Below are 16,010 nucleotides of genomic sequence, written 5' to 3'. Positions count from 1 at the left end.
ATTCTTTCCAACCTATTTCTTAAGCCTTGCTCTTTAGTATTCATTCCTCGAACATTTCACATTTCATCTTCCATAGCCTGAGACTGTCACTAGATGGGCTTGTATATACTGAATTGCTCTGCCACTGACCATGGATTGGGTCAATCAAGGTTTTCACGTAAGGCTTCTTAGTATAAACCAGGTAATCAGGCCTAAATCACACTTGCAACATTCCACCCTATCGGCAAAGATCTGCAGTGCTATAAGACATATATTTACAGGAACTTTTTAAACATGAAAATGGCCAATGTTTACTTCTGGAATTGCAATATGGGGGGGATGGGGCTTGCAACAACACGAGAATATCCCTCCTAAAGTGAAATGAAAAACAACGTGCCATATTCACCTCCCTGCGATCTTCCCTAGAACTGCATTACCTCTGTGAAAACCACAAACATCGCGGTGGCTGTGTCTTATTACATGACTACAGCCCTACGAGGGCCTTTTGGGCTGCAAGGCTCCAGGCCAGGGGTAGGCAACCTCGGCTCTTTTATGACTCATGGACTTCAACTCCCAGAATTCCTGAGCCAGCTTGGCTGGCTCAGGAATTCTGGGAGTTGAAGTCCATGAGTCATAAAAGAGCCGAGGTTGCCTACCCCTGCTCCAGGCTAATCTTTCACCTCTGCACTCTACCGCCCTGATCCTGAAAAACGAGAGGGGTCCATGAAAACAAAACGGAGCAGGAGCCCGGTGGCTTCTTTCCTCTCGTAGTTTGTTTCAGAGTCAACCTAGCCAGCTTGGAGCGTACGCGGATAGCCTACTTGCGAGCCGGGTACAAGCTCGACGGCCCTCCTCTTCTTCCCCCTCAGGAGAGCAAAGATGGTCTGCGTTTTCTCCTCACCGGGACGGGGGGGAAATGGGAAACGCCTCTCTCCTCCCTCAGGCAGCGATGGGGGAAGGTCTCTCAGCATACCTCCCTTCCCGGCTCGGCCCCAGAGCAAGAGGAGCTGTCGCGGCGGCTCCCTCCACTGCCCCCTTTGTCTTTCTCTGGGTCCCAAGGATGCTGCCGTAATTCCCCCGCCAACTCGCTGCGAAGGCTTGGCTAGTCGAGAGCCTTTCAGTCCGGTGGAAAATGCTTGGGGCAATGTTCCTCGCTTGCTCCATGCTGGTAGTTTGCTCCTGCTTGGCCGAAAGGGAACTTGCAGCGTTGACGCAGGACCAATTGCCCTACTTCTTGAGTAAGTTGGATGGGCGGCTGAGCCATGATTAGTCGGACGGCTGTCTCGAGGGAGATTTCGCTGTTTGCTTTCTCCCGCTCTTTTTCTCCCTCTCCCTCTCTCGAATTCATTCCTTTCCTGCTATTAGCTGATTATATACAGCGGGTTAGCATAAAGAGCAATGCTTTAGCTTGATACAACTCTCACTCCAGGGATGGGGGGAAAGCTGGAACCAAATCCTTAAGTTAGGAAATAAAACTTACTACGTCCTGAGGAATTTACTTCCTATCCCTCCCGGTTGAAATGTCGCTCAGAGACCTTACCAGTCAGTTCTAGCTCTATGCTAGGCTTGACTACGTAAAACCCATTTAACCACCAGTGCGCACAACCGAGGGGCCAAATTTGGCTAATTTGGCTTTAATTTACAATGCAGATAGTCCTCAACTTACTTGAGTTTGCTTAGTGACCATTCAAAGTTACAACAGCACTGAAACAAGTGACTTATGACCATTTTTCACACTTATGACCATGGCAGCATCCCCATAATCACATGATTTGCATTTGGATGCTTGACAACTGACTCACATTTATGATGGTTGTAGTGTCCCAGTATCATGTGATCCCCATTTGCAACCTTCTGACAAGCAAAGTCAATGGGGAAAACAGTTTCACTTAACCGTGTTACTAATTTAATGACTGTAGTGATTCAGTTAACAAATGTGCAAGAAAAGTCATAAAATGGGGCAAAACTCATTTAACAAATTTCTTGCTTAGCAACGTAAATTTTGGGGTCAGTTGTGGTCGTAAGTTGAGGACTACTTGTACTTTTTCAAAACTCGGTGTGCTGTGCATGGCCAGCTCTTTACATTTGTGCTTCAGTCCCACAAAATGAGTTTCCATTTCCCAGTTTTAACTCTGCTTTATGCATGTCGCCGGCATGTGCAGCTAACTGCTTATATGTGACTGCATCTTAACATTTTCCAGGCAGTTTCTCATGTGAGGGAATGTCATTTTGTTTGTATTAAGCTGCAGTGTCTATGACTGTAACACTGATTTCTCGTGTTTACTGTGAACCTATCTGCATTACTAGTGATAACTTATCATTGTTCCAGAACACATTACTAGTATAGACGCTTTTAAAATCTTTTGCAAGCTTTTCTCTGGGTCTATTCGAAGCATGAGGCATACTACTTGCTGCGTTGAGGTAGAGAGCCCTAAATGCCTTAGTTTCCGAATTTCTGACTGCCTACATAGGTTATTTGCTTCCCTCTCTCAGTGACCCTTGCCATCCTTTCATTTACATATGATAAAATAAAAAAAGCAAATCATGTAATGCTGCAGGCATGTGTAGAATTGTTCAATTTCTATTTTGATGGCATCAAAAGATGAAGTTGGGGAGTTTTTCCTCAGAGAAAGTGCTTTTCTTTTTAGCTGAAACAATACCTGGGGATTATTAAACTACATGAAGTCCAGCCAGTTGATTCCCAATTTTTTTCTAGGTAATCAAAACTTCAAATATGGAGGGGAGACAGGCATACTTTTTCTCCTTCTAGAGAAGGGAAGCTGCAGGCTGCCGCTGTCTTCAGACAGGGAGAGTGATTACACTATGTTGAGTTTCTGATTAGGTGTAATTCACACATTTTGTTGAAATAATTTTGAGACTACTTTCAGCACTTCCCTGACAACATGAGAACTTTGGAGATAGATGGGTTGAAGGTGGAGCATGGTACCCTGTCTGCCGTCATAGTTGTATTTTTTGATACTGAAGAAGTCTAATCTAAGTATGACTGAGTGTAAGTTGTTGATTTGTCCAATTGAAAGCTAAGTATGAATGGCTGTAAAAAAACCATGGTGCACAAAACACTTTTGTTGTGATTTTGAATGAGATCAGGATTTTAGAAAACATACGTGCTAAATGTTGCTTTTGGACATCTCCCTTGTCACCATCCCGATTTTAATTATCTTTAAAATACTATTGTTATTTTTAATTGGAAGCTGCAGGTGCAAAGCAAGATATTAGCTTCTATATCAGGGGTGTCAAACTGCCGGCCCACAGGCCGGAGCGTCACAGAGAAACCGCGCCCATCCCATTTTCGGCAATGGGAAAAAGTTCCGATACGTCGCACGACGTCACGTGACATCACGAGTTTGACATGTCTGTTCTACATGATCTCTATTTCCAAGAGTGCCTGTGAGATTTGCATAGGCTTAAAAAATACGATCACAACTGAGCCCAAAATTTCCCTTGCCAAGCAAGACAGTTGTTAAGTGAATTTTTACAACCTTACTTGCCACAGTTGTTAAGTGAATCATTGCAGTTGTTAAGTTAGTAACATAGTTGTTAAGTGAGTCTGGCTTCCCCATTGAGTTTGCTTGTCAGAAGGTCACGAAAGGGGATCACGTGAGCCTGGGATACTGCAACTGTCATAAATACGAGTCAGTTGCCAAGCCTCTAAATTTTGATCACCTATCATAGGGATGCTGAAGTGTGAAAAATGTTCACGAGTCACTTTTTTCAGTGCTGTTGTAACTTCAAATAGTCGCTAAATGAACTGTTGTAAGTCAAGGGCTACCTATATCTTGTTAAAATTTCCAGGGAAAAAACAATACAATTTAACTGGATGGTAGCAGGTTCTAATCTGAGGGTTAGAAGAAGAAGAAGAAACAATCTCATTAGGTTTTTTTTACAAGAAAATTAGTGTTTCATGAATAGCTAGAGCAATCTTTTTTTGAAATATTCTCAAAATTCCAAATCTGTCCCCAAGCCTAGCAACTTGACTATTTTTGTTTCAGGGCTGTAAAAATTAGTCATACAGTAAGTCCATTTTTTCAGTGTTGTTGTAACTTCAAATGATCCCTAAAAGAATGGCTGTAATTCGAGGGCTATCTGTACATCTCATTCTGTTAAGAAAAGAACTAATAGAAGCTGATTGTATGCTTGAGTTCCAAAGTTTTCAGTATAATTGGAACTAAGATCAGACTTTTTCCAGTTGTCCCCCAAACAGCAGGTTCTCTGGAGAGCCCAGAGTGCAGAAGTCCTGTCAGGGTTCTAGCTTTGCTTTGCCATGTATCCAGTGCTTTTTTTGTAAAAGAAAAAGGTGCCAGAACTTGCACATGTCATAAAACCTGCCTTGCCTACCCTACAAAAAAGGTGCCGGAACTCCGTTCTGAGCGTTCTATGAGAAAAAAAGCCCTGCATGTATCCCTAATCCTCATCAGATGCCTTCTGGGCTTTCCTTCCTGTTTTGGTTAGATGAGTCAACTTACTGAGAAAGCAGGAAAAAAGAAAAAGTAAGATTTTGCTTAGATGGAATGTGGGCAAAAATTTAAGACCTTTTTCTCACAGCCCAAACCAGCTAGAGCAGGGGTCCTCAACCGTGGTAACTTTAAGACTTGTGGACTTCAACTCCCAGAATTCCTCAGCCAGCAAAGCTGGCTGAGGAATTCTGGGAGTTGAAGTCCACAAGTCTTAAAGTTGCCAAGAGAACACACCTGCCCTACTGTATGCATAATCTGAAACAAAACTTTCTTTGTTCTAGGAAAAGGATTATTTATTATTCAAAGTGAGAATTTCAGTACATGTATTACTGTCGAAACATCCGAGCTCATCCTTGAAAACTGCAATCCAGTTTCTAAATACATGTTGTGGAAATGGGGTTCGAAACAGCAGCTTTTCAACATAGGCAGAAGCAGTTGCCTGGGGCTCAACCTCAGTAACCCGGAGCCATCACTACTAATGACACAATGTGACTCTCCTCAATATTTGCTGCAGTGGCAGTGCCATGGGAAGGCTCTTATTGGGGCATCACAGTTCAAATTAGCAGTTGAAAATAGCAAATTTATTGTAGTTAAAAAGATTTCCAACTATGGATGGAAACAGTTCATGTCACATGATGACCTTTGTGAACATGCATTTGAAGGTAAATATTTTTTTTTCTAATCATGGTTCCCTTAATACAGGTGGTTCTTAAACATGGGAGTTATAAGAACAGCATCTTACTATATGATTAAGATAATTACTTCTGTTTGCTATCAGCTGGGCGCATCAGCAACCTATGCTGCATAGAATTTGAAGGTATAAAAATCTCAAATGCTAAACACTGTGCTGGCATAATTCTTGCCTTTTACATGACAATCATCCATATATCCAGGGCCTGGCATATTGTTAAATATTTTGTGAACTTTCTTCCATGTGAATCAGCATTCATGGTCTATAAAGCCTATTTAGTTGCTCAACAGGTCAGAAACAAGCCATGGGATAAAACAGACATGAATTCTGGCTTACTCTTGGATACGTGAAAGGAGCGAAGCAGAAGGCAAGTTGTGAACACTTGAGTAGGCTCAATTCACATAGGGATCTATAATGGGTTATAGCAGCAGTGTCAAACTGCCGGCCTGCGGGCTGGATGTGTTATGCAGAAGCTGCGCCCACCCCATTGCCAGCAATGGCACAACTGTCCCCATACGTTGTGTGACGTCACGTGACATTGCGAGTTTGACATGTCTGGGTTATAGAGTTAATAGGTGAATTGGTTAGATTTATAACTTCCATGATAAGTAATATGGAAGGTCCAGTAGTTAGCCTTCAGCAACATTACCTGGCTGCTTGGATTTTCTGCAATTACACAGTGTTGATGTATATGGCAGAAGAAAAGAGTCATAATGCAAGGTGGGGCTTTTTAGATCAATTCTATATATCTATATGGATCAGCTTTATCTTTCACCTTAGTTAAGTTATCAAGAAACTTGATGAATTACAAAATACACAGCCATCCTAGGAATAGTTCAGCATAATGATACAAGAAGACACATTTACAAATGCTTTGTATGTCTCAAGACTTAAGGGTAGGAAAATTCCATAGTATGAAAATGATAACATGGGAATGGCTTTTAAACTTTATATCTGGCTTGAAAATATATCTGGCTTGAAAAACTCCTGCTCAGTTTTTTTTACTTGAGAAATACTCTAATTGTAGTCCTTGACTCTGAAAACTTAGTAAAGGCAATTTGTACTGTACTTGCAAATCCATGAATCTCACATGTCCTGAACTTGCAAAAATACAAATAGCAAATATATTAATTACAAAGCAATAGGCTTATATTGTAATGAATTTGTTAGACTTTAAGATGTTACTACTACAGCAGGCTTGTATGGGTGCTCCTTTGGACAGCTTTATTAACTGACTGATGGCAAATGCTATTACAAAAATTATCAAGTGCAAATCAAGTTGTTGCTATCATGATGTAAGCCTTATTAAAATTGATAGAGCAGAATCCTTGCTTTCGGTGAAAGTACATGTACTGTTGCAAATCACAAAACTATTAATGTACCAGATCTTCTTTTTAGGGGGGGGGAGGAATATCCGTTAAAGGTTTTTGTACCTTTTCAATTTTCTTTCCAAATGATGTATCAGCAGTATTTTATTCCATTCAGAAATGTATACCCTGTTGGGAAATTCCCTTGGTTTGCCTTGTGTTTTTCCATTTAAACACAACAATAAATGGCACTATGAATGTATCAGAGATTTCAGAGAAGATGGCTATCCTTGGTGTGCCACAACAAGCCACTATGAACAAGATGAAAAATGGGGATTGTGCCCAAATTCTGGTATGTAGCAATTAATATACTCCTTTACTTGTTTGTAGCAATCATACATACATTGGCCTGAGGTTATTAGACTAATAACTGGGATGGTAGTCATGGGGTGGAGAGGTATGTATATGGGTGGATGCTGATTATCAATTCAAAATAATGTTTCCTGAATTGTTAAATTATATTATTCATTGATATTATGAAAAGTTATTTGAAGTATGAAGATAATTTTGAATTTCAGAGTGCATCCTATTTCCCGACTTAGTTTTGACATCAGAATATGGAAAGTATGCTCATAATAATATCATTTTAGCATTTCCACTTTTCTACTAGGTGTTAATTAATCTAGATTGTTACATTAGGAGTGTTATGTTTCTTAATGACTTTGTAATATCACGCTGTGTTTTCTACACAGGGTCTGGCTGTGATAGTTTTTGGAAGATAAATACAGATACTCAGATTTGTTACCAGATCAATCTTCTTTCTGTTCTCTCCTGGAATGAGGCACGTGTGGCATGTCAGGGACAAGGAGCAGAACTGCTAAGTATCATGGATATGAGGGAACAGAAGTATATTGGTGGTCTAATTGGTAAGTTTAAAAGTCATTATAAGTGAAGTCTGGAATATAAGAATGTTCAAGGAAGCCCCAATTATTCTGATTCTTGTTTAAGAAATCTCATTGTCTGAGTTCATAAATAACAATCTGTTATGACTCCAGTCAGCTTGGAAAGTGGTTAGGGATTTAGAGATGCATCATCTCAAGAGAAATGATTGGCATCAAGCTGAAAAAACCCCCAAAATTTAACACTACATGAATAAACAACAGAGACTTTTAGATTTGCAAATTCTTTTTTCCTGCAATATGTTGGTGTGGCTATGGGAATTTTGTGATGGAAAGGAACACATATATGTTTCTAGCTAGCTTCTGTGGTCCACTGGGGCAGCAGTCTTAATTGCTAGTTAATTCAAAAGGACACATTGCAGTTTCTTAATTTTCTCAACTGATTTCCCATCCTTTTTCCATTTTCCTGACATTTTCCTCAACAGCATCTTATTTGGAGCTGAAGACAGTGGATTTTTAATAGGAAGTTACCATTTCTCTTTACTTTGTCACCTCTACTTTTTTTTTTGCCTTCTATGATTTTTTTTTGTTCATGACACATGGATTACATTCTGGGAACAATTTAGAACAGTGTTTTTCATACTTAAGTACCTTAAGACAGTGTAGACAGTATCTGGGGAATTCTGAGAACTGAATTGTGAAATTGTGTGGAATTGAAATCCACACATCTTACAGTAGCCAATTTTGAAAAACAGTGATTTAGAAGAAAAGGCTGGGTACAGCTGTCTGGGATAGGTTATTCGTCAGCTGGTGAAAAGGGCTTATACTTTTTGGCTGGAGCAGCGCTGCTTAAATGATTGCTTGTTAGCTTTTGAAGTCCATGAAATAAACAATTCTTTTGAATTCATCTGAAGTTCCCTGCTTTGGCTAATTTCTATTTCCTTATTGCACAGTTGACATGATAAAGAGAGTAGGAGAAAGGAAGAAACAATCCAGATGTTTTCTGAAAACAATAATTACAGAATGCTGGCTTCTACATCTGCAGAAATCTCACTTGGCAAGGGAGATCCATGCATTCTATTGGTTTAAAAATTCGCGACTTGCATCATTGAGAGTAAACTGTGATGGTATCTGAATGGCAACCTGTTTATGAGTGTTTAATATATTTTACAGAGCAACTGAACACAAAAGAAGCTATGATATGGACAGGCTTAAACCAACTGGATGAAACTGCTGGCTGGCAGTGGTCAGATGGTGCACCTCTGGCCTTGGTGAACTGGCTAATGGGTATCACTTGGATTTATTACAGTACTGTTATGTCTGCGTATTGCAACTAACATCAGTAATCAGCTGACAATGTACCAGCGGGGAGGGATTAGGAAAACCATAAGCTCAGTCCTATAGACCAGTACCCCTAACCTTTAGGTGCCAAGGACCAGTTCTGTGGAGAGCGTTTTTCCCACAGACTGGGTGGCCATGTTTTACAAGGACCTTGATTCTGTGCATGCACAGATGGTGCTTTGCTTGCTTGCGCTGCCCGATTCCTGATGAGCTGCGGACTGGTGCTGGTCCATGGCCTGAGGTTGCAGACCCCTTTTATAGATAGAGTGAATCAACTAATTCTGTTTATTATAGGGGAAAATGGCTGCTTTTTGAATAAAGGCATATTTCTCATAAATTCCACCTGACAGGTTGATATTGTTTAGTGTGTTTTTTTTCTTTTTCTCTCTTTTAAAATACATATCTTAAAATATCTTACCATTTGCCTCCCTACCACATTTTTAGTACAAAGTGCCAATGAAAGGAATGCTACTGGTATGATCTGAGCACTGCATAGTCTTAAATATGAAAAATTTCTTTCTTACAACATGTGAAATAGCATGTTAGAATATTTGCATATCTTAACATGAGAAAGAGGGACTTCCTTGCTATTCTTGAAAAATTAGATGTGCTATATGTGTTCAACAAAATGGTGCATTATGAATTATTGTATTATTGAATTAAGGCCACATACAGTCTTTGAATTACAGTTCACAAAATAAACGAGCTGTGGCAAGATGATAGATTTTATGAAATTCATACTAAGATTTCTAATTTGAAACTTTGTCATTTTCTCTGTACAGCAAATTTGTGAGATTATTTCTTGAATGTGATTTTAAAATGCATGCTAATATGCAAGAGAGAACCAGTTTGCTATAGTGGTTAAGGCATCAGGCTAAAACCCAGGAGCCTCAATTCTAATCCCTTCTTAGACTCAAAACCAGCTGGGTTACTTTGGACCAGTCACTCTCTCCCAGCCCTAGGAAAGAGGCAATGGGAAACCAGTTCTGAAAAACCTTACCAAGAAAAATGCAAAGACTAGTCCAGGCAGTCTCCAAGAATCAGATGTGACTGCAGAAAAAAAAATGCAGAAGCTGGATTCACAGATTTTCTAGACAAAAATGCATAGGTGGCGAACTTATGGCACGGGTGCCACAGGTGGCACTCAGAGCCCTCTCTGTGGGCACGCATGCCATCGGCCCAGTCCTAGGCCTTCAGCTGGGTTTTATAAAACCTTTTCGCTTTAGGCCTCCGCCACCATGTACAAAAAAAAGAGGTTCAATCAATCAATCAATTTCAACTTCTCGTGGGAAGAAAAAAAGTTCTCGCAAAGTTGGAATTGCTTGCTTGAACTTTTTAGTCCCACCCAGTCTGCCATTACCACTGCAGCCACGCCCACCCAATGGGCCATGCCCACAAAATTGGCCACACCCACCCAGCACCCGATGATACGTAAGTGGGTTTTGGGTTGCAGTTTGGGCACTTGGTCTCTAAAAGGTTCGCCATCACTGCCATAGGCATTGTGCATTTAACCTTTAACATTGGTTCTACAACAACTCGCCACAGCCAACTTGCTTGCCACAGTCAACTCACCACAGCCAACTTGTTATAGCCAACTCATCACGCCAACTCACTCTGGGACAACTTGCCACAGGACAAGAGTTACACTTATATTGAAGAAATAGTGGAATAGAATCATTAAAGAAAGGATGCCAAAGGAGAGACAAAATTAAATGTGAATGACAAAACAATATTTTTTAATTACTTTAAATAATTAAATTGAATTGTTGAATTGTCCTGCAGTGAGTTGTCCCATGGCAAGTTGGCCATAGTGAATTTTCCCACAACCAGTTGGCTATGGCGAGTTGACCACGGCAAATTGGCCGTGGCAAGTTGACCATGGTGAGTTGGTTATGGCGAGTTGGCTGCAGCGAGTTGTCCCATTCCGTTCAACATTCATAGAATAAGCTAGGAATTGACTACATTAGTAGTAGCTAGTAATTCAATTTTGATATCAATCTATTATCAACAGTTGAACCCATAATTGATTTGGAAGTTGATCCAGCTACTTCAGGCATAATTTTTTTTCTTATAGGCAACATGGTTTGCCAATAACTAGTAATGCCAGAATTCTTGAATCACCCTTCCATGTGTCATCACACAAGAAATCTGAGTGGTATATTGTAAGAACACCTGAGGGATGGTATGATGTCTGTGTGTTCTGTGCACAGAAAAAGCATGTTATTGCTTGTCAATGGGGGCTAAAAGTTACAGACGTTTTTCTGCCACTGCAGTATTTTGTTTGACTATTTTGCTTCTTTTTGTAAGGATATAAATTATTATAAATGTGTTCGCAGATCCCATTGACAGTTCTCTAGGACCAGCTCATTGTAAAGCTTTTAATTTAAAAATACAGAATGATTGGCCAAGTTACTCATGTGAATCTGGACTACCATATGTATGCAAAAAATACTTAAATGCTACTGACCATGAAGCAGTTGGTAAGTTACCACTTTCAATGTATTGCAATTTTACTCTCTAATTTTATTTGCAATAAAATGATATTTTTATTATACATTAGTGCATTATTGGATTTAGACAGTTTGATATATGGTATATATGCTCTGAATGCAAAGAAATAATAAAAGTACAGAGTATATCCCCCTTATTTTTAAATTAATGAAATAAACATTGATGCTGGTGGAATATCTAAGAATTCTCTTGTGCCATTTTGGAGGCATAAAACATAATTTTTACAAACAGAAATTAATGTTGCGAAAAGATTTTCTTCCCATCTAGTCTGGTAGATTTCAGGAGTAAACAACCTATGTTTATATTACATAAACTCTAGTGAAATATACTTGTGGATTCCACATACAGGAAATATACCAGGAGTCTGAGCTTCTTAGTGGAAATCCATAAAAAATAGTTAGCTCTGCTAAGAATTTTTGTATGTTTGGTTCAACAAAGAGGTACTTATTCTGCATGCCAAGGGCTCAGAGTGAATGTTGCATTTGATTTATATGTATATATGTTGGTATATCTAAGAAATTAAATAATATTCTTCAGTGGAAACATATTGAAATTTCCAAGTAAATGAATGCCCTCATTTTTTTAATCATGTGATTGTAATTTAGGTATTGACTAATATTAGGTATAGCCCATGAAAAAATAATCCATAATGTTGGGTTTGTCAATGTGTTTTTTAAATGTTGGGTACCAATGCACAATTTCCTAAACTAGTATCTAGAGAGGAAAAAAGCTGAAGATTTACAAGATCACCAGATTGTGATAAGATCTCATGTAAAACCGTCAAATCTTGTAAAGTTCAGTCTCAGCAATTTTATTGTCTTATTTTGGGGGAACTAAATGATATTGCATTACCAAACAGCTGCAAAAATAATCACCAGTTAAATGTTATTGTTTTTGTTTTTGTTATTTACCTCTGTTTTCTTGTGTCTATAGACATTAATGGCAACCATTCTAAAAATAAAATTTAAACCAAAAATATCATCACTTCATATCATACACAATTTTATTATTTTCTCAGAGAGAGTCTTGGCTTTTATATAAAGAGATATATAGATAATTTCCCTAATATAAATTTAGAACAACATTTGGTCCTGTTTTGGGACGTACTGTACATTTACTCACAATCCACCCTCATTTCATATGAAGCAAAATAAAAATGTCTATTTAAATGTATTATTACTATAACAACTACTTAACTTTAACAAATGTATTGTCCAAATGTGCAATTTGGACTTATTTTTCAATCACAAACTCCAGTACGATTTATAGTTAAGCCTGTAGGTTTTTTAAAACGAAATTGCAACAAAAGTATCTTAAAAGCTAGAAGAATTTACTGTCATGTAAACATTTGTGAACTAATTATTATCAGGCAGGTTAATAGTATAATAAATTATTGTTCGAATATTACAGCGTTCCCTATTCTGGCTTTTAATTTGCATTTAAATGTGTATTTTTTCATTGTTACTCATCATGCACATATCTAAACAAATTTTCACTAAAATGTTTTTTAAATATATTTGTGATTGAAAGATAATTATACAAGATTTAGAAGGTATGAGAGTCAGTCGTGATCAAGTTTCAATTTGTTCATTGCCTCACAGAGCGTGATCAAGTCAGTGTAATGAAAGATCAAATTGCCAAAGGATTATTTTGCAGTTTTTATTTGTGTAATTGCACATTCTTATTCTCTTTTGCACTTGTATTTTTATATATTAATACATTTTTAGTTTTGTAAAGAAAAATAGAAAACAATGTGAAAAAGCTAATGTTCTCACATAATATATATGGAATAAAATTATATAAAAGTAGGATGTTATTCAATCTATTAATATAGCTGTTTTTATATATTTTAATTAAAAGGTTCCTGGAAATTTTATCCTACTATCTGTGACAGTAATTGGTATCCATATAATAATTACTGCTATAAACTTCATAAAGAAGAAAAGAACTGGAATGAAGCATTTTTCTCCTGCCAGGATGATAATAGCACACTCATTAGCATAACCTCTTTGGCTGATACAGAGATGCTTATTAACCTCCTTGAATACGGTAAAATTTTATAATTAGTTGATATTGAACATTGTCTTACGATATAGGCCGTTTGCATTTTTAATGCTCTTAAGAGCGCGTTTTGGTTTAACTTGAACTACAGTACTAGAATTTTGCTGAAGTTCTTTTGGAACTTTCCTCAAGGTTCAGTATTATTAGACAGCTTTGTAAAGTTCAGGAACAGCATTCTTGTAAGTTGATAGGGTCACACTGGGAAGTTTCCAACTGCTTTGCACCATTACTGGCTCTCCAACTCTCAGAGGTAACAGTAGGCAAAGACTTAATGCTGAGGAAGATGGCTTGAATTGGGGATGATAACAACTTGAGAACATGATCCATTAAACTTGGAGTAACAAGGTTGTGTAAAATATTACCCATTATAGTATTAGTACCAAAAAGCAAGCTGTCATTGAAAAGCTCCAGGACAACTGATGCACAATCATTCTTAACATTCCATTTATTTCTAGTGGACATATTAATATAACCAGCACCCTGGATATTTGTTTTTTTATGTATCACATTTACATATCAGCTTGAATCACTTCCATGGGTAAGCAGACTGTAGACCTCCAGATGTTGCAGAATCACAGCTTTCATGAGGATCAGTTAACATGATACTCGGAACTGTAGTTCAACATCTGGTGAATCACAGTTTCTCGAGCCCTGAGTTTTATTGCACAGTCCACATTGGAAGCAAGTTAAAAGAAAGAAAAAATAATTTGACTGAAATTACCTCTAGTGACACACTAAAAAGCAGAGACATCACCCTGTCAACAAAAGTGCGTATAGTCAAGGCTATGGTCTTCCCAGTTGCAATGTATGGCAGTGAAAGCTGGACCATAAGAAAGGCTGAGCGCCAAAGAATTGAAGCCTTTGAACTCTGGTGCTGGAGAAGACTCCTGCGAGTCCCTTGGACTGCAAGGCGATCAAACCGGTCAGTCCTAGAGGAGATCAACCCTGACTGCTCTTTAGAAGGCCAGATCCTGAAGCTAAAACTCAAATACTTTGGCCACCTAATGAGAAGGAAGGACTCACTGGAGAAGAGCCTAATGCTGGGAAAGATTGAGGGCAATAGAAGAAGGGGACGACAGAGAATGAGGTGGCTGGATGGAGTCACTGAAGCAGTAGGCGTGAGCTTAGATGGACTCCAGAAGATGGTAGAGGACAGGAAGGCCTGGAGGAACATTGTCCATAGGGTCGCGATGGGTCGGACACGACTTCGCAACTAACAACAACAACACCTCTAGTGAGTGTAATGTCTCAGAGGTCTTGATAGATTCAAAGCTAGGTAGGCTTGGTAGTTCATAAAATAATTGCAAGCCACGGTGCCTTTGTGTAATTTTGTTTTGTTTTGTTTGAATAGCTGCTATTAAAAACAACACTGAGATGTCCTATAAAGCACTTGTTTGCAGTGGGCATTTTGGGGGCATACGTTTGATGATTTTGGCCAACAGAATACTACTGAGCTTTGACAAGATACAGGAGAGCCCATGTAATGCTGAGCTGTCAAGAAAAAAAATATTTACAATATCATGAACGTATAGGATAAGAGGGATGAGCAACAGGTAGTCTCAGAATCATTTTCAATCTTTTTGCAGTCTCATTTTTTTTCAGGTCCAGCCAAAGGGCCATCATCTACTCTTGTTAAGCCTAATTAAAGTGTGCACAACTTTTTAAAAATATCCTAGTACTCAAACATTTTCTAGTTTTTCAACTTGTATTAAGATGCACTTAGTTATTTTCTATAGAAAATGTGACAGACACTTGGATTGGACTAAGCTGTAATAAGACTCCTCCTGTGGAGTTTGAATGGTCCGATGGATCTGCCATAACCTTCACCTACTGGAATAAACAAGAACCAAATATTCTTCAGAAGAAAGGACAAATTTGCGTTTCGGCTCAGCAACATGTATGATTTTTTTATTTATTTTTTAAATAATTCAGTGAATGAGTTTGGATGTTATGTGTATATGTTACATGTGTGTTTCTGTGCTATGGATATTACAGAATATTGTGAGCCTTCTATATTTGATGGTATTCAACATACCGATAGCACTTAGAGTTATACACCACTTCAGTGCTTCATAGCCCTCTCTAAGCGGTTTACAGAGCCACCATATTGCCCCCAACAAACTGGATCCTCATTTTACCCACTTCAGAAGGATGGAAGGCTGAGTCGACCTTGAGCTGCTGAGGATTGAACTCAAAGCAGTGGGCTGAATTAGCCTGCAATACTGCATTCTAACCACTGTGCCACTGCGCCTGCACGACCCAAATAAAACAATTACTTTTGTGCATACAACAATTAGTAACAAAACAGTGTCTCTGCACAGCTATCTCACCTATCTGATCCATATCTATTAGTATAGTCATTTTTTTCCATGAAGGACAATCAATTTCTCATTTCACTGCTTTCTCCATACTACATTATCTGAGGCCTTTGCATGTTCCATTTACCTGTTCTTTTTCAGACTCATTATTTCAGGCAAGTTTGTTTCACAGCCTTTCATTTGCTCGCACGTTTGAATTTTTCCAAACTAATTTGCAAAAAATGCTGATGTTCATGTTTTTTCTGAGTTGGAAGATATCTTGATAAATATTCTATGATATCACACAATAGTTCTATGAATTATTGAGAACAATATATAGCAGAAGTGCAAAGCAGTCAACAATATTAGACAAACTACAGAAAGATGATGGATTCATATTTTAGTTTTTAGAGTTTTTATTACACAAAGTTTTATTTTAATACATTTAC

At 38.4% G+C, this 16,010-nt stretch overlaps 1 protein-coding gene across 1 annotated transcript in view; it reads left to right on the top strand.

Moving 5' to 3' along the window:
- Window positions 1-1,111: 1,111 nt before the first annotated feature.
- Window positions 1,112-16,010, top strand: part of PLA2R1 (phospholipase A2 receptor 1) — a gene marked incomplete at both ends in the record, with an annotated part of 73,026 nt that continues 58,127 nt past the window's right edge. Inside the window, 8 exons of the mRNA XM_081339394.1 lie at window positions 1,112-1,217; window positions 4,736-5,116; window positions 6,631-6,804; window positions 7,205-7,378; window positions 8,525-8,638; window positions 11,029-11,172; window positions 13,064-13,252; window positions 15,001-15,161. Coding sequence (XP_081195520.1) covers window positions 1,112-1,217; window positions 4,736-5,116; window positions 6,631-6,804; window positions 7,205-7,378; window positions 8,525-8,638; window positions 11,029-11,172; window positions 13,064-13,252; window positions 15,001-15,161 — 1,443 coding nt within the window. The remainder of the gene's footprint in view (window positions 1,218-4,735; window positions 5,117-6,630; window positions 6,805-7,204; window positions 7,379-8,524; window positions 8,639-11,028; window positions 11,173-13,063; window positions 13,253-15,000; window positions 15,162-16,010) is intronic.

The sequence above is a fragment of the Vipera berus genome (assembly GCF_964194415.1).
Source record: "Vipera berus genome assembly, chromosome: 1".
Taxonomy (NCBI): Eukaryota; Metazoa; Chordata; class Lepidosauria; order Squamata; family Viperidae; genus Vipera; species Vipera berus.
The sequence above is the reverse complement of the archived record's forward strand: the minus strand, read 5'-3'. Positions and strand labels throughout refer to the sequence as shown.